Consider the following 26,073-nt stretch of genomic DNA (forward strand, 5'->3'; position numbering starts at 1 on the left):
TCAGGCGGGGTGACACCGCTCCGCCGCTCCCCGCGGCAGGGCCGGCCCGCCAGGGCTGCGGCCGGGGCTCGCCCGGGGCTCCGCGGCGGCCGCGGGGGGCGAGCGGGGGGGACGCGGTGCGTCGGAGGGCGGCGGGCTCGCCGCGGGCAGGCCCCGAGGGGACATCCCGCCGGTCACTCGCAGCGGCCACCCCGCGCCCCCACCTGATCCCGGGCTGGGACCCGCGCGGGTCCGCCGCGTCACTCACCTGCGGGAGCGGGGGCCGGGGAGCGGCGCCGCGGGGCCGCGCGGCTGGGCGGGCGGGCGAGCGGGCGGGCGGAGGGGGCGGGCGGCGGCGGCGGGTCCGCGCTCCGGGCGCTCGGCGCTCAGCGCTCAGTCGCCATTTCCCGCCTACCGACCCGCTGCACCGCACCGAGGGACCCGGATGGCAGCGGGGCCGCCGCGCAGGCGCGCCCGGCCGGGGGAGGGGGCCGGGCCGGGGCAGGCCGGGAAGGAGGGAACGGGGCCTGGCGCGGCGGCGGCGGCGCCGGAGCGAGCGGCACCGGCGGCGGGACCGGCGGCGGCAGCAGCGCTCAGCGCCCGCGATGCCTCGGCGGAGGAGGCGCGGCCGCTCCGGTGTGTTGTCGCCGGGCCGGGCCGGGCCGGGCCGGGCCGAGGCGCCGCGCCGGGAGGTGAGCGGAGGAGGGAGAGGGGAGCTCTGAGGGGACCGCGGGGCGCGAGCGGCAGCGAGGCCCGGCCCTGCCCTGCCCTGCCCGCGGCTCCCGGCCCTGCCCGCGCCTCCCGGCCCCTCCGGCGCTCCCCGGGAGCAGCGGCAGCGCCGGGCAGCACTCGCCGCGGACGGACGGACGGACGGGCAGCGCAGCCCCGCGCCCGGCGCCCCCTCCCCGCGCTCCCCTGGGCACCGCCGGACGCTGCCCGGCTCCCGGCCCGGCCCTGCTGGCTCGCCCTTCCTCCCATTCCCGGAGCGTAGGGCAGCGCTGGCTTGCGGTTTCGGTTGCTGTTTTAAGTCGCCTGTGGAGTGTGTTGTGAAGTTTTGTTTCCGCTTTCTCTTTTTTTTTCTAGGCAGCCTCTTTGTGTGGGAAATGCTGAGGATGCTGCGTGCTTTGCTGTTTGAAGGGCTTAACGAAGCGGCTTGGCCATCTCTTGCAGTATAGGAGCACGTAGTGAGGTTACATTTCTCATCTCAATACTACTGAACTTGGATATCTTAATTTTTCTCTCGATGATCACTTTTACTTACCAGTCTTTGTAAACAGAATGCCTGTGTTATGACCAGATAACATCTCAAGGTACTGCCCAGAATGGAAGGTTTTTACAGCAGTATCTGGCATCCTCTAATTTAGCAGTGAAGAAACTTAGACGGGTGTTATGTTTCCTGGTACCTGTTGACTCCCTGCTTAGCTTTTGAACGTGGATCAGATTATAGAAGTCCCAGCTCTCTAGTCACCTAAAATATTTATTGGCTTGTTAAAGAGAAGTACATCTGCTGCTGTGAAGCCAAGATTTGTTTTAGAATTCTGTCACAGGACTCTACTAGTCTGTCTTTAACAGAAGACACTATAAAGCTAATTTAACTGTAGGAAAGAGGTCGTAAGAAGGCAGTGGAAACTCATTCAGAACAGGGAACCATATTCCTTTAGAGCAGTCAGGTATTTCTTGTGAATATTTTGTGAATGATCAGCTGTGAAAAAGGTTAGTTTGGGCATGTTAGAGCCTCATTAAGATGGTTTGGCAGTCCCTGAGGAGGAACCTGTATGGCAGGATAGCTGTGTGATGTCTCACACTGTTACCCCAAAAGGACCTGATACTTAGAAAGTGGGAGTTTTGGGAAATGGTGGGTGGAAATACGCTCTCAAGCCGTGTAATTAAAATGAAACAAGCGGCCAGAGGAGCTGATCCAGCTAGATTCACAGCAAGCAGGTATTTGTGTGAGCACCAGCACGGCCAAAAACACTCTGACAAGAGATTAAACGTGTGATTCAGGGTTCAAACTGATCTTTCTGGCAAAGAGAACTGCCCTCTTCTGTGTAACAGGATATCAAAATTCGTTTTTCACAGTGCCTTGTGCTCTCCTCGAGTTCCCTGGTGCTGAACTAGGGAGAAGGGGCTGGTCTGGCAGGAAAGGGAATGTGGAAAATCATCTTGCTGCTGGTGTTGCTGTGCAGGGAGGAGCTCAGAGGTCCCCTGCTGTACCCTGCTCCCCACGGAGCACAGCCCTGTCCCCAGCACAGCCTCAGCCCCGGGTGGGCAGTGTGAAAGCCCCGTGCTGGCACACAGAGCTCAGAATGTGTGTTTGGGCCAAGCAAAGGCTGAGCTGGCAGCAGTGGGCTTCCCCTGGCCAGAGGATCTGGGCTCCTGAGACAGTTGAGGGCCATGTTTGCTTCACTCCACAGAGACAACAAAGGGGAAAGGTGCACTTGTCAGACCACTGCCCATTCCTGCACTGGGATCCCGACTGCTCCTGGAAGGCCATTCCTCAGGGTTGAGGATTTCCTCCCAGCTCTGTCCCCTGAGCCTTGCAGAGCCCTTAGCTCTGTGTTTATACTCCATATAAACTGATGTGCTCCAGAGTGAGCTCCCTGATGGTGCAGAGCTCACGTGGGGCAGGTTTTTGCAGCATCTGCAGCTCAGGGCTGGGTGGGGCTTATTCCAGTTCCACTTTCAGTTTAAGTTCAGCATCTGGCACTTCTCAGCAAATTCAGGAGTCTTTGTGTTTAAGTGTTACTATTGCCCATTTCCAGTGTTTGCTGCTGCCTTTCTGAAGGGGATCAGTTGCATTGGATAGGTGACCAGAGTTGAGAAGCAGCTCCCAGGCTGTGCTGCTGCTCCATCCCCGGCGTCTGGGAGCCAATCTGGCTGTCCAGGAGCAGCTCCAGACTCGCTGTTCTCACTGCAGACACTCCAGCTGACGGCAGCAGGGGTTCATCTGCTCCCAGTCCCCGCAGAAACACACGGGAAACAGCCTTGTGTTTGATCTGGCACAGTGCAGCCCTGGAGAGTGGCATGAGACATTCCTCCAGGGATGGAAATGCACTGCCACCAGCAGTCAGACCTGGTTTTGGGAAGCTGAACTGTAGATTATCCATCCCAGTAATCCCAGTGTGGCTACACAGGGTTTCATATAGGTTGAGGAACTGGAGTATTATGGTTTCTATATTGGCATAAAAATGTTCAGGCGTAAATATCATTACTCTGTTTCTGGCTGGCTTGAGAATTCCACTGCACTCTCATAAATAGGGAGAGATGGCCCCGGTTGGTTTTGTGGGTTTGTTTTCCGGTTTTATTTAAACTACAGAAATCTGGTCTCAGTGCTGGAGCCAGCTGGAACAGCAGGACACTGTTCCTCCTTATAAAGTGCCTGGTCTCACATTTTCTAGTTCACTGCAGCAAGATTTGATCCTATCAAGTATTTTGGTCAGTCTCCTTAAGAAAGGATCCCAGGTTACTTCAGCTGGAAGTTCCCTACTTGGGTGCCAGGTTACTGAAAGCTCCATGTATCTCCTGGAGCAGGGATTGCAGCTGGCAGATTTATGGCATGTGGAAATCCTCCTTAATGGGGATAAAGGAGAAAGTTTTCAGATTGTACAGAGAAATGGGTCCTGCTGAGAGCTCAGGACCTCCAAAACCACCACATGAACGAGCATTGTTCAGTCCAGTGTGCAAACCGTAAACAGGGGCAGTAAACAGATTTATAGAGAAGAAAACTTTGTACTTTCTGTAGGTACTACTGCAGAACACTCACTCACCAGCTCTTCTGTGCTGCAGGCTTTGGATTTCCCACTGTTGCTGGGTTTGTGTCGTGGTTTGAGAGGAAATGAGTTTTTGGGAGGTGGTAGCGTCAAACCATGACATTTTGCATATACAAAAATGTAAAATGATAGCATTTAATAAAAGCCACAAACCATTGTCTCGTGTCTGTTTGTTTCTTGTCACTTCAAAGTATCTTCAGCTCTTCATGGCTATTAAAATGCTGAAGAATACGGGCGTTTGTTTCATCCAGAAGCGGGTTTGACCTTTTGGCAAGATCCTGCCCATCAGTTTGGTTTTCCTCATTTTGAAATTAAAATGGGTTCACCAGTGATTCGTTGTTGTGGAATCCATGTGACTTCGGGAAAGCTTTGGCAGAGTCTGCTTGCTGAAAACCTCCAAAACTGGGCAGCTAGGACTGGCTGGAGTAACGAGTTGTTTCTCTGGCTGTTGGGTGGAGGTGCCTGCATTTCTGACGCTGCCTGAACTCATCCCTCAGCCTTGGCAGTCGAATCTCAGCTCCCTGCTCCTTGTCTGAAATGCATTGCCACGTGGATCCCGAGGGATTTAGAACTGGAGCCTCAGACCCAGGAGTGGGCGTGCTGCTGGGGCTACCTGGGCGTGCTGGCTACAATACAGGCTGGCCGTGGTGGGAAGAGGCTTTGCTGGATTTCTGCTGGGGGCCCGGAACATGAGAGCCAGTTTGATTCCCGGTCTCGCTGGGTGCTGCGGGAAGCAGCTGCTCGGGATCTGTCAGCGTTGTCTGTGCTGCCATTGCCGTGGCAACGGGAGCCGGCTGCACACAAACGCACAGGGATGTCGGAACGGCATTTTCAAAACAAACCCGAGCTGCTTTGGCACTCTCCTCGGTGCTCAGAGCCCGGGGCGCGCTGCACAGCCTGCCTGCAGGGGCAGCTGTGAGCCCACAGCTCTGCATCTCCTGCCTGGAGAGGTGCTCCAGAGCCCTCATCATCGTGGTGGCCTCCTGGACCCTCGCCAGTAGCCCCTTGTCCTTCCTGAGCTGTGGAGCCCAGGATTGAACACAATGCTCCAGGTGTGGCTGCACGAGGGCGAAGCAGAGTCATCACTCAGATGGAAAGAGGAAAGAAAGAGAAAACATGGAATGCAAGAAAAAGAAAAGGCAGGGAAGGAGGAAGGTGGAGCAACCCACCTTCAGCACAGGAGCCCAAGAGGGCTGGTGCTGTTGATGGGCAGGGAAGGGAAAAGCAGCTGAAGCTGTGAGTACAGAATGGTTTCATGCCAGCATTTCAGAAGTAGCTCTCTATTCAGGGGTCTCCCCAAGCTGTGCCGTGTGATGCTGCCCCCACTTTGGAGAATGTGGGGTTCAGCTGGAACCGGGACACGGCGCTGAGCTGGAGTTCCACTTTTTAAATGCAGAAACTGGGGGAATTTTTTTTTTTGCCATTGACACTTGAAGTAATAATAAACTGTCTTAAAAAACCCATAACATAATTGTACAAGCATTGAACTTTATTTAAGAGGTTCACTGAGCTGGCAAGGAGCAAACCTGACCCAATACTTCAGCCCAGCACCAGAGCACAGGGATGAGTTCAATCACCCTCATCAGGGCCATCCACCTGTGTCCACAGGAGCCCTCGGGGGAGCAGGGGGGACAATCCCCTTCATTCCCACCCCTGCACAGCAATGGAATCATCCCCATCAATTCTGAAAGTGAATACAGAATACAGGAAAGGGTCTGACTTACAGATCTGATGGAGGAAACCAAACCGTGGGATGTGCTGGGTGTTCAGGCTCAGGGCATCGAACTGGAAATGAACTGGAGTGGCTGGAGCTGGGATGGACACTCTGGGACAGCACACCAGCACCCACAGCGTGTTTACCTGGGCACGGGCTGGTCCTTCCATCGAGGGGCTGCCACAGCTGCTGGACACGTGTCTCACTGACACACTTACCCTCTTTAACACAAAGCTTTCCTACAAGCTGCAAGTTATTTATATCACCTTTTAAATCAAGCCATTAGTTGCACAACTTTTTTTGGGATGTATCGAATTATTCAAGTCCTACTACAGATTTGCAGCTCTAGCTATGAGATGTGGTCACTGCACAGAAGTTCAGTGGGATGTGGTGCTGGGTTGCAGTGAGGAAGGAGCAGTTATTGAACCATTCAGTTCCCAGTCCCTCTGACATTGCATTCTCACTGCTGTGCAAACCCCAGCACTCGGGAGCAGCAGCTCTGCCACACAGGTGGGGCTGTAGAAAAGGAGTTCTTGGCTGTACATGGCTTCCACAGTGGCTTTGTTACATCAGGTACAAACTGTACAAGTTCTCTGGGTTGCAAGGGTTCGAAGTGGCAGAAACAGTTCAGCCTGTGTTTATAGACTGGGTTTGAGTGTAAAGATTATTACAGGTAAGCACCAGGCTGAGTAACCAGCTCCAGGTAACAGCAAAGATGTGGGTTTAATACAACCTGCAACAGTACAAATATGTACATATGTACAGAGGGGGTCCTCTCCTCCTGCTGCTGAGCACTCTCGGCACTTGATCCTCAGCTTCCCTGGAAGCAGGAAACACTGGAGTAAAACAGGTCCAGTTTTGCAGCACCTCAGGTTCCTGGGTTGAGCCCTCTGTGCCCGGGGCCTACAGGACCCCCTCGTTCAGGCGGGACTTGCTGTAGTCCCCCAGGTCGTTCTGCAGGTCTCGCTCCTCATCATCTGCAATTACAGATTGTAATTAGACCACAATTAAAATGCTCGGATCAGATCTGATGTGGTATCACTGAAAAAATACCAAAGTACAGTTCCCAGGACATGCTGCTAAAGGGCACAGCCCCGAGCTGGCTGGCACTGGTGACAGGATGTGTCCAGCCCAGCTGCCAGTGCTCCTGGGGGATCTCTGGCTGCAGAACAGCCCCACCTGACAGACTGCCTGACTGCAGACACTGCAGCACTGTCACACCCGCTGCTGGGTTTGAGACTGCCAATCAAGCTTTCAAACTCCCCCACTAAAACCCAGCTCCTGCTCAAAGTCCCATGCCCAGAGCTGACACCATTCACAGAGGGTGGGAACCTCAGGGACTAGCACAGGGAAGTCGCTGGGACCCCTTCCTTACCAAGGGCCTCCTTCCCTCAAAAAGTGAAACACCCTAAAACTTCCATTTGTTCCAACTAATGAGCTTTTCCTGCACCTCAGAGCTATTCCTTTCTATCACGAAAGACTCCTGTTCACAGCAAAGGAAATCCAAGCTGAGCTGCCCCATCCTCCATGGGCTGCGGAGGCGCCTGGAGCTCTCCACACCTTCACAGTCAGCACCCCGGCAGCCAGGCAGGGGCCTGAGGGGCTGCTCCAGCAGCAAAAGGCTGGAGTTCACCTGTATGGCACAGGTTTTCTCTGTGAGAAAGTGCCACCACAGCACCTGGACGTCCTGGAGTTACCCCCCCTCCACCATCCAGCCACCGCTAACAGACATTTTAGAAGCTGCCGCTTCAAACATCCCCGTGCCCTTCAGCAGGTGCCTGAGGGGAGGAACCAGGCTGGGTGCTGCCCTGCCCCATGAACATCCCCCAGATTGGCTATTTCCCCTGGATAATTTAAACCTAAGCCTGCACATTCCTAGAGGCAGCAGAAACCATGTGGAATCCAGTGGCTTTGTTCAGCCTGATACAGACACTGGTGATGTTCACCTGACAGTTTTTAGACAGAAATTCTTGTTCCTTTTTTCCCCTCCCTAAACAATTATAACCACCCTCCCTTCAACCCCCCAATTGTGCCCTCTCCTGCCCTGCAGACAAATCAGTATAAAGCCTGAAGCAGCCACTTTTTCTGGAATAATGCCCCTAGAAGCTCTACCAGCCACACTCAAATCACAGCTCAAGCCAACACGACAAGTTATTAAGGAACAACAGAACAAAGCCTGGGAAATGTGGTTGGAGGTAGTAACACACTCTGCTCAGACCATCCCTCAGGAAGAAGTTTCTAGAAGTCACCCTTTAACCCTAACTACCAGCTTTTAATCCAGTTTGTCTATACAGAGACAAAGAGGGGTTCACCAGGAGAAGGATCTGCCCCAAGTTCAAATCCCAAGCCACCAGAGCAGGGACCTTGCACGGACCCCACCTGGAAGGGAAATGTTTACGGGGTCACCGTCAGCCAGAGCTCCGTTTTTTCAAACACCACTCACACTGCAGGTTACACAAGCCCAGTCTCTGGGGTTCAACGTTTTCCCACCACTCAGAACTGCATCACGGCCACCCTTTCCCAAGTGGCACTGGGAATGCTGCCCGTGTCACTGCAGCTGTTCATGGCACCCCTGCTGCCTGAGCCACCAGCTCCCCCATGAAGACCCCACAGCCAGGCACTCACACTGTTGGAGCAGCACTGAGGGGCAGCAGGAGCTCTGTGGGATGGGGACAGGGACAGGGTGCTGCAACCCTGCAGTGTGTGGCAGCCACCTACGGTCTGGCTCTGCTCCCAGGGAACAAGGGACAGCACAAGAGGAAACGGCCACAGGCTGTGCCAGGGGAGGGTCAGCTTGGATACTGGGAACATTTCTTCACAGCAAGGGCTGTCCAGACCACACTGAGCGAGGCAGATGGCACCAGCCAGAACAGACTCAGCTGCAGTTACAACCTCCACGGTTGCATCCTGAAGCCCAGGTCAGGAACAACTGCAGTGAGGAGCAGGGCAGGACCCACTGAGGGCTCGGGGACACACAGGACACCCTGCACTCCCTGCCCACAGCAGCCCAGCACCATCAGGGGCATGGCTCCCATGGCCCCAGCACGGACAGGAAAGTGCCACCTGCTACTGCACCAGGCTGCTCTGCATGGCCCTGTGCCTTTGAGCAGCTGCCAGCCCAGGGACCACCCGCCAGAGGGGCAGGAGTGACACACAAACCCCCCACGAGTCCTGAGCACCAGGGGCACACAACAGCTGGAGCAGCAGGCACTGCAGTCCATCAGTAAGTTCATCAATTGCCACAGGTTCTGGTCCATCCTATTCCTTCACTTGGGCACGAGTTTCAAACTGCCAGCCCAGCCCAGCCTGCTGACACTGCACTGAGCTGCATGCTCACACAGTCAGCTGCTTTCTGCTGGCTTTGCCCGTTCATTTTGCTCAGATACCAGTTAAATACGGTGCCTGAAAAACCTCCAGCTAAAAACTTATTAGCTTATATAACTTATATTACGAGGGTCAAAATCAGGGGCCCTGTAGGATTTTTGTCCCATTTCCTATTTTTCCCTCCCCTCTTTATGTTACACCTCCATTCAACTGGAAATACTCTCTGTTTACCCAACATTCTCGCCCTACAGACGCGCAGGCCTGTTCCAAACATCCCCCAAGAGCTGGATGGAGAAGGCAGACAAGGCAGGCAGAGGCAAGCGAGGGAGGCGATGCAGGAGCTGCATGCAGGACAGGGAATGGCCATGCACACACAGGTGTTAGGCAGCGCTGGATCAGGAGCTCCGAGGTGGGTTAGCAGAACACCACAAGCCTGTTGAATCTGTGTACAATGCACAAAAGTGACACCTGGAATCACCACCTGAGGCCTCACTGCACACCAGCTGCAGGCAGGTGTGACAAGAGCAGGAGTTGAACCACTTCATTCCTCTATTTGACAATTTAGCAATGTCAAGGCCCAAAGCCCTCCCAGCCAGGGGCCAGAGCTGGGGGTTTGGGTAAAACCATGTCTGGAATTTAGAGGCTTGCTTTTCCTAGCAGGAACTATAGGCAACTGCAGTAAGCTGCCAAAACCCTCTCTCTCAAGACTTGCATTGCTGCTGTCCCACAGAGAGTGAGACCAAATTTCAAGCTTGTTTGTTCTATCTGAGCAATTTGTGGTCAGCTAAACCAGAGAGGCTTTACACAAATTCAACAAGTAACTCAGCATGGATTTATCACAATGGGATGGAGGTAAGGCCCAAGCTCACCTTGGACGTCTTCTTCTCCACCATCACCATCCTCTTCCTCATTGTAAGCCAGCTCGGCCTGTTTGTCTGCCTCATACTCACCCACGTTCCCATCATCCCCATTATAATCTGCCAGTTTAGAACCCTGCTGCGGGTCCACAGGGGATTCATTCTCATCAAAGAACCGGCCTGTGGAGTAGGAAAGGAGTGAGTCAGCAGCAGAGAGGAAAGAAACAGGGAGATCCTACACGAGAGCAGATCGCAGGTGGAGGCAGTCGGGGTCTGTGGCAGATCCAGCTGGAGAGAAAGGGGGGAGACGGGAGAGGGCTGGGGCAGGGGTTGAACAAGGAGCACCTCCGTGTCACCCTGGTGACACCTGACTGTCCCACACTCCTCCCTCCACGGGAAGGGCTGAGTGAGCGCCCAAGCAGCTCCACCTTGGATTGCCCACAGCCACCAGCACAAAATTTCTCAAAAAGCACAAGAGCACTCACTCTTGGAAGGGTCAGTACCCACTTTTGCTGAGTCCTGGCAGTTTGCACTCCCTGGAGCCAGCCAAATGCTGCCCTGGTGCCCGGCAGTGCCTGCAGAGGGTGCCCTGCTGGCACGGGAGGGAGCCCAGCACAGGCCTGCCCTCACTGCTCAGCTTGGAAACTCTAGCTGGCTTTACACTCTGCTTCCCTAGCAAGCTTTAACCGTTTCCAAAATGCCCCAAATCCAGTATTTTCGTCTCCCAACAAAAAATTAAGAGTGGTTTCAGATCCTGAAACGGGAATCAGCTGGAAACAGGGAATGAGCAGGCAGTCACCCAGGCACACGGTGAGATGTCACACATTACTGGTGTGATGGCAGCTCAGAGCTGGTGTTTAATGGGACACAGGGAGATCTCCTCCAGCCCAGTGCTGGAGGGAAGCAGCTCTGAGTCTGCAGAGGTCACTGGCCTGGAATAATGTGTATAAGTGGGAAAAATGGGATTAAAGTGTGATACAACTCTTACACACTGGGCACCAAGGCTGTCAGGGCAGGCAATGATTCCCAGTGCAAGCAACTAATGGAGAAGTAAAACTGGAGAATGATTTCAACATCAGGATTAAAAATGGACAGATGTAGAAGTAAAATTATTCACTAAAACAATGTATATATAAAAACCAGGACAGAAGCAGCACCATCCTGCTTCTCTGTATGGGGGAAAAGCAGCAGAATCACACCTAGCACAGCTCAAACGTACAGGAACACCAGTTTCAGGTATTTTCACAAAATAAGCAAGAAAAACACCCACGACCTGTTTAGAAATCCAAAGTTCCATACATTATTCATTGCCTGTTCATGTCTAATGGAGCGATCCTGTTGGTATTTTTGACACTGCATTATATGCAAAACCCAGGTAGGACAGTGGGATTTGCACATGTTAAACCCAAACTGAGCCATGGAAGACAAGGGCAGGTACCCAACTCCCAACAAAACCAGCCTGAGGGTAGCCAGAGACACTGTGACAAACAAGCACTGGATGAATTGGAGTTGACAGAAGGACAGATTGAAGTTGATGAAGAGATCCCAGGAAATGCAGCAGGCCCACAAAGGCTACAAGCTGAGCTCAGGGATCCAGTCAGTCTGGTGAGCCCATCCAGTGCCACCCCTGCCATGGCACGGACACCTCCCACTGTCCCAGGCTGCTCCCAGCCCCAATGTCCAGCCTGGCCTTGGACATTGCCAGGGATCCAGGGGCAGCCACAGCTGCTCTGGGAATTCTATCCTGGCCCCTGTCACCCTCAGAGGGAACAATCCCTTCCAAATATCCCATCCATCCCTGCCCTGTGGCAGTGGGAGCCGTTCCCTGTGTCCTGTCCCTCCATCCCTTGTCCCAGTCCCTCTCCAGCTCTCCTGGAGCCCCTTTAGGCACCCCAAGGTGTCCCCAGGCTCTTCTCTCCTCCAGGCTGACCAGTCCCACTCTGCACCCTCTGCTTCACAGCCCTCAGTCACCTGACTCTCAGGTACCCCCTCACAGCCTGCAATAGAGACATTTCCTTCCCAGCTCCTGCCTACACAACCACCCCCCACCACTGAATCCATGACCAGGGAAGAGACAATCCACTAACAAACCCAACCACTGAAATGAGAAGCTCTCCCTTCAGAAGTCTCTTCCAGAAGCTGCTTTGTTAAAGTAACGAGCCTTGCACACCTCAGGATACACAGAGTGGAAGCCAGGCCTGCCCAGGTTCTGTGACAACTTGTAATACACTTGTCCCTGCTCCATCACAAAGTTCTATGAGTGATATTAAAACAACCAAAGTTTTCTCCGTTTTGACTGAATTCCTACAATACTGGCCAAAAAGTGTACAGATGTCAAGTAATAAAGTGAGTAACTCAGCATCCTGCATGTATCACAGCTCTGACTTAAACAATTTACCGTGTACTAATTTCCAAAAACATCTTAAACTCTGATAAGGAAATAATTTTTTAAAATAACTGAATGCACATGTGAAAAATAACACATTAACGCCTATCTTTTACCCAGGAACACATGATATTCCTTCTCAGGCTCCCTCTCCAAAGCCACCCTCTGCAATGGTCTCCATTTTCCAGTTACTTACACAGATGAAAAATGAAGGGATTTTTTTAATATATGGAAGTGTGTGATATTGGCCAACTTACTTTGCTTAATCTTCTGCAAGTCGCTAACTCGGCTCTTTGGGATTTTCATCTGGTCTGGCTCAACCTTGTGCTCTTTCTGGGCTTCCACATTTTCTTCAAAATTCAAGTGCTGGAGAGAATTTGGAGGGATCTGCTTGGCGATGTCAGCATTTCCATCACTGTCACTGGGCAAACCTACAAGGTTGAAAGGGGAAGTTACACTGTGAATTTTAGCAGGACAGGATTGGAACAAGCCACCTGCAGTGCCGGCATCACCTGATATTCTCTGACCTTAAAGGACTTGAAAAGCACCGAGTTTATTTTCTTTGGGTTCGTCTCTCCTCCAACTGCAATTCCTCCAAACCCTTTCACTGCAGGACTTTAAACTCCCACACCCTAAACCTTCCCCATGTCACCCTCAAGTGAGCTGTTCCCAGGCACAGGAGGACACTGAGCAGGCGACAGGAACATGATTGTGGCTACCAAGAGATCAACAACCAGCCCCTGAGGGGGTGGTACAGCCCTAGGTACCCCAAGGGGAACGCTCATTTCAACTACTCTGTACCCCTGAAGCACTTATCTTTGAAACCTCCAACTCAAATTTAGCTGTGATTGGTCAAAAGGCTCAGAAATTATTGGTTTGGAGGGCACAAGAAGAGACCATACAACAGCAGCCCAAGTGCCTCAGCCAGCTAAAAACACAGCCTTGGATCCCGCAAAAATTCATCCTTGGTTTTCTTCTTGTAACCAAAACATTGCCTCGTCACCTGCTAACAGGAATTTTACCTGGTGCCAGGTTTGGAGCGTGGGGCTGTTCAGTTGGAAGATTGATAACAGGCTGATGACCTTCACTTTTAGGAGCTGAAATAAGTGGCCTCTTTAAAGCTAAAACAGAGCACAGGGACAAAAGCATTAACATGAAACAAAACCACTATTTACCTAGTCTTGCTCTAACAATCCTGTAAACTTCTATATTTTTATAATTTCCTTAGTGAAAATACAAAAGGTAAGATTTCAGGAGGGGCATTATCCAAAACATTCCATTTTGAGAATTTAAACCTCTAAGGCACAGTAGAAATGATCTGATTTTACACCCCACTTGAATTTTATTACCACAGAGAGCTTTTAAAAGTCTGCACTCACTGTGAACCACATGGTGTTCACACACAACATCTACATCACCAAGACCCAAACGTGAAAGAATGAAGAGTATTTCTCCTAACCAGTGGGAGTATCTTCAGCTTTAGCAGGGTCATTATCTTCTATTTCAGGCATGCCTGCATCTCCTCCTGGTTTGATTTTCTCTGCAAGACAAGAAAAGGATATTCTGCCTTACTAAGCCTTCAGTCTGAATTTCCCTCTTGTGGAAGGCTCTAATTTAGAACAATCACTGCAGCTAATCAATGTACCTGAGCCAAACAATTCCTTCTTCTGCTTCAGAGAAATGCACAGCCTGGAGGCTGGCAAAGGATGCAACCCAGCTGGCCCATTCTCTATCACAAATGCCCAAAAAAGGAAATACCTTTGCCATTTGCAACATGTTCTGAAGGCTCCTCATTCTTCACTATGTCTTTATCTTCCACCTCTGCAACGGTCTCAGGAACCGCCTGCTCACCATTGCTGGGGCTGACTGCAGTGTCCTTACTAGACTGAACTTTTTGTGTGGCCTGTTAGAAAAAACAAGGAGACAACATTAAACACTTCCCTGGAAATTACCAAATAAACATCCTCAAATTCAAGATTACTTTGGGTCAGCAAAGCTGCATTTATGAATTCAGTGATCACCTAAGCAAAGAGCAGGGCACTCTATGCACAAAGCTGGACCCTGGGGACCTGGAAACACAACTGGACAGAAAATGTTCAGCACAGCACAGCTGCAGGACATTTCTACCGCCACACACAGGTGTTAAGCACAACAAAAACACCTTAAGGTAAGCCTTAAACATCAGGTCAGAGCCTTGAAACAATTCTAGACTGTAAGAGAGGATGTGACAAACTTGCTGTCAGTCTGCCCTCTTATTTGAGATGTTTATAGATGAAGTAAGGACACAAAATTTTAAGCATCTGTTTGCAGGAAAGAGGCCCAAATTCTACTGGCAGCCTGCTTGATGTAATCACACCCTTGATACCGTTCCAGTACCATCACAATTTGCATCACATTAGCACCTCAGGCCCCAGCAGAGCTCAGGCTCCCTCTGCAGTAACCTGGGTAAGGCTGTGAGAACACAGATCCCACCCTGGAGAGCTGAACAGAGATATCCATGAACTGAAATCCTCAGCAGTGACATCATGGAGCAAGGCTGGAGCACAGCAAAGAATTTGGCCTCAGCTTCGAGCTCAGTCCACTGGGTGAGACAGTAGGCAGATTTCTTACACTAACACCCACTTAGGGCTGCTCAGGGGGATACTGAACACAAAGCTAGGGAAGAAATGTCCCAGGCCTCCACATCTCTGAGGCAAACAGCAGGCTTTGGGCTCTTCTCATTGAACACAAACTTTTTTGGCATTACCTTTTGTTCCCGAGCAATTTGGTCCATTAATTTCTTGATGTTCTCTTCATGCTGCAGTCTCATTTCCTTGATCTGCTGCCCACACTGCAGGCTTGAGGAGAAACACACCATTAGTTACACTTCATTTGTTGGTTCTGCTCTCCCACAAATAAAATAAGGGGAAAAAAATGAAGTGTCACAAGAGCTATAACTAGAATAGTCTGTCCAAGAAGCCTGGTCCTGGCACGTATATGGAGTGGTACTTAATACAGTAAGAAAGCAGAGCTGGAAAAAAAATAGGCACAGAGCCGAGAAAACGGTAAAATAAAGAGAATGGCCTTGAATATACTTCCTCCAGAGGCTGGAATGCAACCAAAAGGTCAAGCTGCACAGTTAATCTGTCCACAAATATTAATTCCGCTGGGAAAGCAATGTGTCTCTCCTGGCTGTCAACAGAGAAGGTGCACGAGTGCCACTATCAGTTACTGCTCCCAACTCAAATAACACCATCTGAATACACAGCCAGCTGCCCAAATTCCCCAGCAAGCCACAACATCAGCCCAATCACCAAAACTCCCATGTCCCACAAACTCCCAGCACAGCACAGAACTTTATGTGTGTAAAAGTTTCAAACACTTTCTCAAGAGTTAAGTCTTCCTCACTCCTCAAAGCAGGAGTACTTGCTCTCCCTGTTTCTCTATCATCAACTGAAAGGGCTGAAGTCAACTTAAAATTTCAATTTACACAAGGTGCTTTCAGCTTCAACTGAAACAAATGAAACTACACTGCTAGAAAGGCAACAATTAACAACACTGGTGACACAGGACTTGTCCTTTAGACTCCTTCATGTATTAATGAACTAAATCTCCATGTTATAAAAAATACATTGACTTCAAAATGCAGAACGATTCCATCAAGTCAAGATTTTCCTTAGCTCCTATCTCACGTTGGGGGAAGGACAACACCACAAAGAACTTGAAAGTCAAACAGTAAGCTCAGGCGCATCGCCATGTGAGCACGCTCGCGTTTGAGGATTAGCAGAAATGAGATTAATTAGCACTTTTTAGTAAATACAGGTGCCCCTCATGCACACCAGCCTGCAGCTACCAACACTCCTGAGGACATACCTGTCATACTCCAGCCTCCTCGTCAGGTACGTGTTGTTCTTCTTGTACTCGTGCAGCTGATCTTCCTGGCGAATGAACTCCTGCCGTAACTCTGCCAGTTGTTCTAGGCCAAAAGAGCAAAACCAGCATGAATACAGAAAGATAAGAAAAAATGCCCCATGGCAGACACCATTTCCAAAATTGCTAAGTAAGTAATTGCTCAAGTTTCATGTCTAGACACACTTTAAAGATTCCTAAACCAATTTGAAGAAGATGCCACTTTACTCATGTATGCCAGATGGCAGCACGAATTAGAGACAAATTCTTCGGATACTATGCCAACCTCCCTAAGTGTTCCTGCACCTTTGCCATCAGAAACCTTGCACAACGCTATTTCCCTTATCTGCTGGAAATGCCCATGATTTCCTGAACGGTTCTGTCACTCTGAGTAACAGGGAAGTGCTGCCAGGTTACTCCAGGCAGGATGCTCAAACGCCGTTTGTGGCAGCGAGTGTACAAAAGGAGGCACCTTTCTGCTACCTGTAAGGCCAACATGGATTTCCTGCCCTCACAACTGCTCCAGGAGTTCCCCCTGCTCCTCAGGCTAGGAATAATGAAGCTCCCTACTATTTTAAGCTGCAGCTGCACGGATACAGGCAGAGCCCATGTGTGTTGTGTGCAGGCATGTTCAGATCTGATCACGTTCTGGCTCACTCTGAAGTGCTCTCAATACAGCAACACCCCAGGCATTACAATCATGTCTGTACAGAACTGCAGAGATGTGTCCTGGACCTTTTCTAACCCAGCATAATCATCACAGTGCTTCTGATCAAACTCTGCTGAACTGCGTGTCTGGCCATGGAAATGATTCTACTGGCTTGAACTCAGCAGTGCCAGAACACACATCCTTTCTGCAGCACAGTGAGAGCCAGCTCTGCACTCACCCACACCAGGCAACAAACACAATGAGATTTCACATTATGAGAAATGTGAAATTATGAGCTCCAGCGTCACCAGCTCCTTCATTTATACTGCATTCTGCAGCACCTGGGCAGTTAAAATGCACGGCTTCAGCCTGCCAAATGAGTTTGGCCACGAATCCCTCACCCTTTAGCCGATGTATGTCTGCCATCTGATACGAGATGTTGTTCTGCAGCTTCATCTGGAAGGAAGAAAAGGTTGGATAAATACAGGTGAGCAGCAGGCTGGGGAGGGTTTGGGCTGTGAAGACTCAGGTGTGTCTGTTTGCTTGGTGAAGCCAACGTACGGACAGGGTTCTCAGAGTGACGTGCACAGAGTTCCTGTAAACCTAAGAAATGTGTATTTAGTGAGTGTGAGTGACATCACCAAACCAAACACTGTGTTCAGGCTCTGCTAACAAAGGCTTAAATTTTAATTCCAGAACATATTTATATAAAAAAACTAGATTGTCACAACTAAAATAAACATGCTGCATCCTGATATTGCAGGAGGGACAGTAAACAGCCAATGTCAAAGCACAGGTGGATAAAAATAAATACAGCATCAACAGCAAAGCCAATTGTTACCTAAGATATGTGATACAATAGAATTGTTACATTTAAATAGATCTTTTATGTGTTGCTAGCTAACATCCTAACACACATTTTATTTTGAGAGAGAATCTCACACCAGTAAACAACAACAGCTTTTAATTTGGCAATTTTAGTAAGGAAAAAAATAAATTACAGTAAGTAAGAAATGCACGTACACAAAGTCCTGAAGTAAAGATGCTTTGTTTTGTCATTACATAAAGACAAAAACCAGCAGGAACTAAGAGAAAGACTAAGATGTGGAATATTCTGAGAAAGCAGGTAAAAATCCCTGCCTGCCCTCAGGCACCTCAGGGGCTGTGGCTGTTCTCCTTGCAGTTTCAGTGATACAAAGGGTGACTGCAGGAAGGTGCTGAGCAGGGCTGTCACGCGTGGGTGACAAGGTCAGCATCACCTCTGGGAACAGCACACTGCAGCGCCAGCACAGCCACTCGGCCAGGACGTGGTGGGACTTACATGGGGACACACCTGGACACAGGGGCTGTCTCAGTTCCCCCCACAGTCCCTGAAGTGTCTGTGTCAGTCACCTCTGTTTCCTGCCAAAAAACCCCAAAACACATCAGCCCTGCCTTTGGGACTTCCTCCCTGCACCTGAGCCCTCCCTTTTACCAAATTCTTCATTCTTTAAATGTATTTCCGACCGTGGCTTTGCTGTTACAAAAGCACTCTGAGCAGGCTGAGCCCTTTGTCCCGCGTGGGTATGATCAGGCACTCCCGCCTTGGCCCTCCAGCCATGCAGGAACTGCAGAGATGGTGCTTTCCTGCAGCACACTGCACAGGAGCATGCATCCCACAGCTCTGGGCACGCAGCACAGGCTCCTCGGGCAGCAGAGCTTTGGTGCCAGCCTGCAGGATCCGGGCTGTCCCTGCCAGCAGGACCCCTCCTCACCCCTGGAGCAGGGCACACAGAGCGCAGGCAAATCCTGACCCGTGCCCAAAACAAAAGCCAAGAGGGTTCTAGGGCTGGAGAGGCACCACATGGCTCCCACCTATGACAGGACACAGCACTGCTTCACAAGGTTTTTCCCCAAAAAAGAAAGCAAGCAGAACTGTAAAATTCTAGGGACAGAGCAGAAAAACCAGTAAAATAAACAAAATGGCCTTGAACATGTTTCCTCCAAACCTGGAACGTAACCAAAAAGTCCAGCTCCACAGTTAATGTGTCAGCATTTATTAATTCCATCAGGAATGTGATCTTCAGGTAACCTGAGCCCTCTGACCACAGTGCTCTGAAAGAGGGGCAAAATTACTCCCCAAAGGGACACTCAAGGAGCCTCCTGGCACGTCAGAGCCACGTTTGTCTCATGCTCTGCCCACCGAGGCACTCAAGGCCCCCTTACAGGATGCACAAAGCAACATCTCATCAGGGCCAGCCTGGGTAGGACTGGCAGAGCTTCACTTCAAATGCACAGCTGGCCCCGCAGTGGGGACACATAGGGAAGGGACACACAGGGAAGCAGAAGACACAAGTCACCACCAAGCCCCTCCATCCACTGGGCACCCAGCGTGCCAGCTGCCCCTGCAACAGGGGACAGGGGAGCAGGTACACCCAGTGATTTGCTGTGTGAATGAACAAGTGTCTCCCCCTCTTGCAAAGCTACAGGTAATAATCGTATTTTTCTGCATTTCACTCTAATGCAGCTGTTTCCCAGAACCCAATAAATCTGTGAACAAAGGAGATGCTGGGGAGTAGCAGGGTCTGTTTGCAGACCCTCATCTACGAGAATTCCTCACACACAAACCCTCCCCTCTGGCTCTTGTTTATCCCATAACCATGTGCCTGGCTGGGGGAGGGCTGCTGTCTGTGAGCAGGAGCTGCATGGGAATGTGCAGGACTTTCATCACACAATCTTTCCTTTGGATGATTCTGAGTTTCAGAGAGAAGTGACAGAATTTATATCCAAACCAGCTCAGCTGACAGCAAACGTCCCTCATCTGAAGGACAGAAAAGGAGGAAGGTTTTTTGTGATTCATGGGATCTGTTCCACCTACACATGCAAAACCCACAATCCACGAGCCCTGGCGCAGGTCCAGCTCTTCCTGGGCCCCATCCTCCTTTGCTCTAGACCTGTTTGCATTGCTGAGCTCTCGGGGGCTCCTCAGGGCCTTTCCAAACACTTGGGATGGAGAAAATAAACCCTCTGCAGCCCAATCAGCCCTGCACAGGGAAAAAAACCCACCAGAAATCCTCTGCATGGTCATGTGGCAGCCCTCCAGTGAATCCTGAGTTGTGAATCTTGCCGTGTAACAACTCCACACTGCTGCTGTCAAGCTACAGCTTTGCAAACTGGGGAGTTTTGGCAACAAAGAACAGACCCAGCTGCTGCTGGGGGTGTTTGGCTGAACGGTTCATCCCAAGCATCTCTGGGCAGCAGGTAAGGACAGGGCAGAGTTGCACACCTGGCACGGCCAGCAGCAGGTAGGGAATGAGAGGTGCTCCGTGCACGCTGGGCAGCTGCCACCTGGAGCCTCTCCAGCAGGGACTCCTGCCAGTCCCACGGCTCACTGCGCTCACGGCAAACGGATGCGCTAAGCCGTGGAAAAACCCCAAAACCAACGGAGTGCTGCCAAAAACCCACGGAACACTGAGGGACCTGGGGCTACCTGTGCAGGCAGCACCTGCCCAAACTCCGAGGTAGGCATTACCCCTGCCTGCCTCTCACAGGGCGCTTCAGAAGAGAACTCCTTGGTTGTTCTAAGGTCCAACAGACCCTCAGGAGCTCACCACAGGAGGGGAGAATTCCCAAGAATTCCTGTTTTCCTGTTTCTTTTTAAACACAAGACACTGAGTCAAACTCCCATATTTGCTCCCAAAAGCAAACAACACCCTGGCGCAGCGTGACAGGCTCGTTGCACAAGCAAGGGACAGAGGGGAGAGCCAAGGGTTTGGCCTGGACTCCAGAAATCCCTGAGCCAAGAGCAGGCTGCTGCAGAACCTGGAGTTGCCTCAGCACTGGGAAAGGCACTTGATTTATGTGACCACAAGGCAAAGAACCTCAGCTGAGGACAAAGCAGCACCAAGCAGAACTGACACTGAGGATCTTCAAATGAGTTTTCCTTAAAATGAGCCTGAATTTGTTGTGGTCACTTGATACCAATGCTGGGGTTTTCTTTCAGCTCCTGCATTTCACAAACGGACTAAGATCACAGGTAATGAGCAGTTTGGTCAGACAGACTGGCCAAATTCTATTTTGAGAGGGAAAAAATTATCGTTCAAGCCTTTTGTGGTCAGACACTTATATCTACTACTGTTTCCTTATGACAGACTTTCATTCTCTAAAACAAACCTTGATTCTCTACTCAGGGAAGCAGTAGTCCTTAAAAAAGTCACTTAAATGGTTTTAGGAAAAAAATAAATATTGTTGCCACTGAGAAAAGACAGTGGCTTACATGGGAGGAAAAAAGGCCAGGTTTTTTGATAAAATCCTGCTCTTCTGGCCTCTTAGGGCACTCTGAACACTTTGAACACAAGAGAGAGGATGTTCAAAAGCTACGAGCTCACACGGCCTTAACTGGCAGCTTCTGGAACAAAGGAGGAAGACTCACGGCACACACTGCAGGCAATTAACACTGAATTTGATTTAGTGGAGGTTTACTGGGCAGGTTTCTCTTGCTGCCCTGGGCAGTGTCACACTCAGAGCCCAAAGCCCGGGCAGATCTCAGGGAACAGCAGAGGGGTGGGCAGGCAGGGGCAGCCAGCAGCAGCTGGTCGTGCCCTGGCTCCAGTGACCAGCGCTGCACCGCCCAGCTCAGACCTACATCTCCTGCCCCGGTGTCCTGCAGGAACACATCACAGATTTCCAAAATAATACCGATTCCTTGCATTAAAAGCACCCCATGTCATGCAGCCCAGTAACCGATCCCAGAATCCCTGAGGCTGGAAAAGCCCTCCCGGACCATCCAGCCCAACTTGTGCCCATCCCCACCTTGTCACTGCCCAGAGTGCCACATCCAGGAATTCCCTGGACACCTCCAGGGATGGGCACTCCAAACCTCCCTGGGCAGTTCCAGTGCCTGAGCACCCCTTCCAGGAAGAAATCCTTCCTGAACTGTGCCTGACAGCTTACCTGAATCCTGCCAGGGGAGTTTTACACCCACGGGCAGTGACACTAACACACCAAACAAGCTGACTGCCCTTTTGCAGACAGAAGGGAAAGTATCTTGGCTAAACCCCAACTGCTTTAGAATCACTGAATCACTGAGGCTGGAAAACACCTTTACGGTCATGGGAGTCCATGTCATATCCAACTGGAATTTTTACGGCAATCTAAGGAAAAATAAAAATTAAAAATATGTTTGCTGAACAGCCAGAGAGCTTACATTTAATGGTTCAGTAGGAAACACTAACACAAACTTAATCAGTTTGAGGGAGTCTAACTCTGGAATGTGATGTGCACAGATTTGGCTTCTTCTGTGACAACTCAATGCATTTTCTGAGGCTGATCATCCAACGTGCAACAAGAAAGGGCCAGAAAAACAAACCTAGCCAGCAATAACCCTGGAGAGTGTGGCATTTCCATAAATCCCCCTGTGAGAGCAGTGTTCAATGAGCAGAGAGATGACCTGCATGCAAATACACCCCACACGCCCCCTGAGCAGGACTCGTGTGCTGAGCCCCGTGAACTTCCCAGTTCAGTTATGGACGGTTATGAAAGCACAACAGTGAAAGTTGAACCATTCACTCCTCTTCCGCAACAAAGAAATCCCCAGGCCACCCCCACTGAAAGGGCCAGCTGAATTTTCAATGAGCTTGGCTTCTCCAAGCCAAGGAAAATGACACGTTAGTCAGCAGCAGAGTTGTTTGTTTTGGGTTTTTTTCCCTCAAGTACACGCTGGCAGCATAAAAATCAGAGTGTGCTGTACCAGGCATTCCAAGAGGCAAGCTCAGGGTGCTACTGAACGCCACACTGGTTTCATTTCCCTTGAAACTGTAGTTTTTGCGTCTGGCTTCTTGAATGATCACAAAAGAGCTAATATTCTCAGCAGAGACTGAAAGCTAAAAAAAACAATAAGTAAATTTGAAACAGCCGTCTGAAAACAAGCGATCTCTCGGGATTTTCATTGTTCACACGCACACACTGGACATCTTCAGCTCTTTTTGGGGACGTTTGCAGAAAACAGAGAGCGCTGCAGTTGTCCCAGCAGCACCAAACCTGAGCCTCGGGGCCTCGGGTCACCGCCGGGCTGCAGAGGCTGCGGGGACACCTTGGGCAAGCGAGGACTGGCAGCGCCCCGCGGGGCACCGGGACCCCCGCCGCCCCCTGCCCTTACCTTGCCGTCCTCGCACCTCTTCACCTGGCCGTCCCTGGCCTGCAGCTGGCTGCTCAGGTGGCTGTAGTCCGCCTCCTTCTGCTCCAGCTGCTTCCTGTGCGAGTCCACCTTGCCCAGCAGGTCCGAGTTGCGCCGCTCCAGGCGGCCCCGCGCCACCTCGGTGCGCTGGGCCTGGCTCTGCAGCTCGGCCAGCTCCTCCCGCAGCAGGGCCTGCCGCGACGCCGCGTTCCAGCAGTGGAAGGCGAGCACGGCGATCACGGCCAGCAGCGCCACGAGCACCAGCGAGGGCAGGCGGCCGCCCCGGCGGTTCGCCCCGAACCCCACCATGGGGGAGGCCGCGGGCGGGGGCTTCAGGCCTAGCGGGGAAGGCGCTCGGGGGGGCCCGCAGCGTGCGGGGGGATGTGAGGGTAAGGAGGGATCCTGAGGGGGGGAAGAGGGAATGACCGGGGGGGAACTGAGGGGTCCGCGGGGAGGGGGGAGTGAGGTGGGGGGGCTGAGGGAAGGGAAGAGGCCCTGAGGGCAGCGGGCTAGGGGAGCTGGGAGGGAAGAGCCCGCGGGGAGCGGGCGGTGGCCGGCAGGGCTGTGGCGGTGCCGGTGCCGGTGCCAGCCGAGTCGCCGCCGCCGGGCCGTGCGGGACCGACCGGCCGAGCCGCCACCGCGGCGCCCCGCCCGCCGCCCGCCCCTTGCGGCTCTCGCGAGAGGAGCCCGCGGAGCGCTCGCGAGAGCCGCGTCCCGCCTGCCCTGAGGCGGTGTGTGCCCGGCGGGCGGGCAGCGCGGCGGGGTCACGTTAAAGAACAGTAAAAACCTGACGGTGTCACGGTAAAGGACACTAAAAACCTGCCGGTGTCGCACCGTGCCGTGCGCGGGGAAACGCCTCACAGGCACAGCCCCGTCCAACCCGGCCTTGGGCGCTGCCAGCGATCCAGGGGCAGCCCCAGCTGCTCTGGGCACCCTGTGCCAGGGCATCCCAACCTGCCAGGGAACAATTCCTGCCCAATCTCCCATCCATCCTGCCCTCTGGCACTGGGAGCCATTCCCTGTGTCCTGTCCCTCCAGGCCTTGTCCCCAGTCCCTCTCCAGCTCTCCTGGAGAAAACAGGAAACGGGAAAACAGGACGCAGAGCTTGGAACAGGGAACCAGCTCTGGCCGTGGCTGCAGCCGTTGCCTCGGTGTGCGAGAGAGAGATCTCAGCAAAGTCTGGGCTTGGTGTGATGGGAGGGAGATCCCAGCAAAGTCTGGGTTTGGTGTGAGGGGAGAGAAATCTGAGCAAAGTCAGGGCTCGGTGTGAGGGGACAGAGATCCCAGCAGAGTCAGGTGTGCAGGTGTTCACCCACACAGACCTTTGGGCTTGGCTTCACTCCCTGTGATGGGATTTAGTGACAGTTCTGCTGCACTGCTGTGACCCAGCACCTCGGGCAGCAGAGGGTCACAGTGCGCTTCTGGACACAATCCCAGTACCTCCAGCAGCAAATGGTGTGGGGAGCACGTGGGAGAAACAGAAAGGGATCAGTTTTCCTCCTGAAAGGAGCAAAAAGAACAATATTTAAGAAATAAAGTATAAAATAACTTCCTGACATACAGCATACATTGTGCAGAATTGTCAGCTGTGACAAGGGTGTCACAGCATTCTCCTTCCCATCTGATTCCATACTTTACATACCAGTATTTGCACTTTGGCAATTTAATTGCTGCTACGCTGATGGCCCATTAATTTGCCAGCCTACTCTCTGCAGATGGCAGTGCAGATTCACATTCCAAATCCAGCGTTGCAAATTTTCCCTCCTTGTGAAGCTGGACGGTTCCAGGGTTTAAGTCTGACCTGTTCAGCTTGTTCCTTCTGGCTGCACTTACTCTGTGCCAGCCTGGCCACTGCGAGCCAGGAAATGTTTGTCTAAATAATGGAAATACAATATAAATGTGGCCGATTTGAGCTCAGAACTATACCTGGGTTTATTTTATTTAATCTAGACCTGGGTTTTACACACTTCGGTTTTGTACTAACCTGTAAGACTCAGCTCAAAAATCTCTCCACGTGGTGCTCAGTGGTGCTGGCCCCTCTCCTGTTTCAGCTCTTCCTCCTGGAATTTGTTTGATTTCCCAGCTCCTTAGAGTTCAGGGTCAGAACTTGCCCCTGCACAATTTTTTTTGTGGTTTCCTTTGCATATCTGGGAACTGAGGCAATCCCAGGGAGTTTTCTTTTTCCAATTAATTCGCCATTTAATTTCATCTGTGTTCCACGCCCTGTGATCCTGTGCAGGTCTGCTCTTTGCCTGGTTGGAAAGGTGCTCCTGCTGCCTCTCCCTGGCTGTAATCTTACACTGTGTGTTGGAATGATGTATCCCGTGGCATGTTGAGCTCAGCCTCTGACAAGATCTTGGCTGATCCTTGGCTGCTCTGCCCACGGCCTGGTGTGCATGAGGATATCACTCCCCAGGGCACTCGTGTTTCATCCTGAAACAGGGCAAGCACAAGATCTAAGCCTTAAACCCTGCACTTATCATGGAGAAAGTGAAGGATCCAAAGAAGAAAATTTATTTGGTGTTGTATCAAAACCTTCCAGGTCTTTTCCATTTGTCTGCCACTAACCAGATTAATATACACAAAGGTTATTTAACGAAATAGTAATAAAACAGCAAGCTCTTATATCCACGAATGTAATCAAGAAGAAGTAACCCAGCCAGCGTTTATGGACTTTTTTCCTACATCACAGAGAAGAAAAACTGATGTAATTGGATGACTTTTCTGTTAGCATTACCAGGGTGTCATAAAAATGTGCAGAAGTGTGATTATATAAAATTACAGTGGTTCTGGAAGGTGTTAGCATTTTCCAAGGAAGAATGCTCAGGACTGGTGGGTGCTGCAGAGGCGTGTAAGCAGCAGCATGAGAGCTGTTATCAGCAGAGAAAACACGCAGAAGGACCTCAAAAACTGCTGCTTCAACCCTTGTACTGTTACAGCCCAGGACAGGGCATCGTCCTGAATTGGTTTTGCTGATGAAATCCATCACATACATTTGATTTTCTTCTTCCCTTCAGACATTCCACTTTGCAAAGGAATTGCTGATTATTTGCTTCCCTTTTTTGTTTTCTTTTTTCCTGCTGTGAGTTTGGAAAGTTTAGGAGCCCCACGTGGTGTTTTTAGAACCAGTGTTGTATTGTTATTGCCATGGCACTTTTATCAGTTAAAGCAATAAAAAATCTGAGGTGTTGTTCCAGCCAAGTATTTGGATCCCTTCAGAATCCAGAGCAGGTTTTTAAATGAAAGATACGTTTAGCCATATTTTTTTTTGTGTGCATAATTTAACTCAAAGATAAGAAGACAGTCTGATTTAATAATCTATTCAGCAGTACAGAAAATTGGTGATTTTAAA

General features: G+C 51.2%; 2 protein-coding genes across 3 annotated transcripts in view; both read right to left on the reverse strand.

The window, feature by feature from the left end:
- The window catches only part of CTDSPL2 (CTD small phosphatase like 2), a 29,855-nt gene extending 29,547 nt beyond the window's left edge, over positions 1 to 308 (reverse strand). The window contains exon 1 of the mRNA XM_038146830.1: positions 248 to 308. The gene's annotated coding sequence lies outside the window, so the exon portion shown is untranslated. The remainder of the gene's footprint in view (positions 1 to 247) is intronic.
- A 4,908-nt stretch (positions 309 to 5,216) lies between these two features.
- Positions 5,217 to 23,375, reverse strand: GOLM2 (golgi membrane protein 2). 2 transcript variants are annotated; one of them, XM_038146828.1, is made up of 10 exons: positions 22,704 to 23,375; positions 16,969 to 17,023; positions 15,883 to 15,985; positions 14,777 to 14,867; positions 13,789 to 13,933; positions 13,490 to 13,570; positions 13,053 to 13,151; positions 12,288 to 12,461; positions 9,657 to 9,824; positions 5,217 to 6,440 (listed from the first exon to the last, which is right to left on the reverse strand). In XM_038146828.1, exons 1-10 carry the CDS (start codon positions 23,028 to 23,030, stop codon positions 6,367 to 6,369), a joined length of 1,317 nt encoding a protein of 438 aa, XP_038002756.1. In that variant the 5' UTR covers positions 23,031 to 23,375; the 3' UTR covers positions 5,217 to 6,366. The 2 variants fall into 2 exon arrangements, with proteins under 2 accessions (XP_038002756.1, XP_038002757.1); XM_038146829.1 differs by lacking the exon at positions 9,657 to 9,824.
- Positions 23,376 to 26,073: the final 2,698 nt, after the last annotated feature.

This window comes from Motacilla alba, chromosome 10, assembly GCF_015832195.1.
Source record: "Motacilla alba alba isolate MOTALB_02 chromosome 10, Motacilla_alba_V1.0_pri, whole genome shotgun sequence".
Taxonomy (NCBI): domain Eukaryota; kingdom Metazoa; phylum Chordata; class Aves; order Passeriformes; family Motacillidae; genus Motacilla; species Motacilla alba.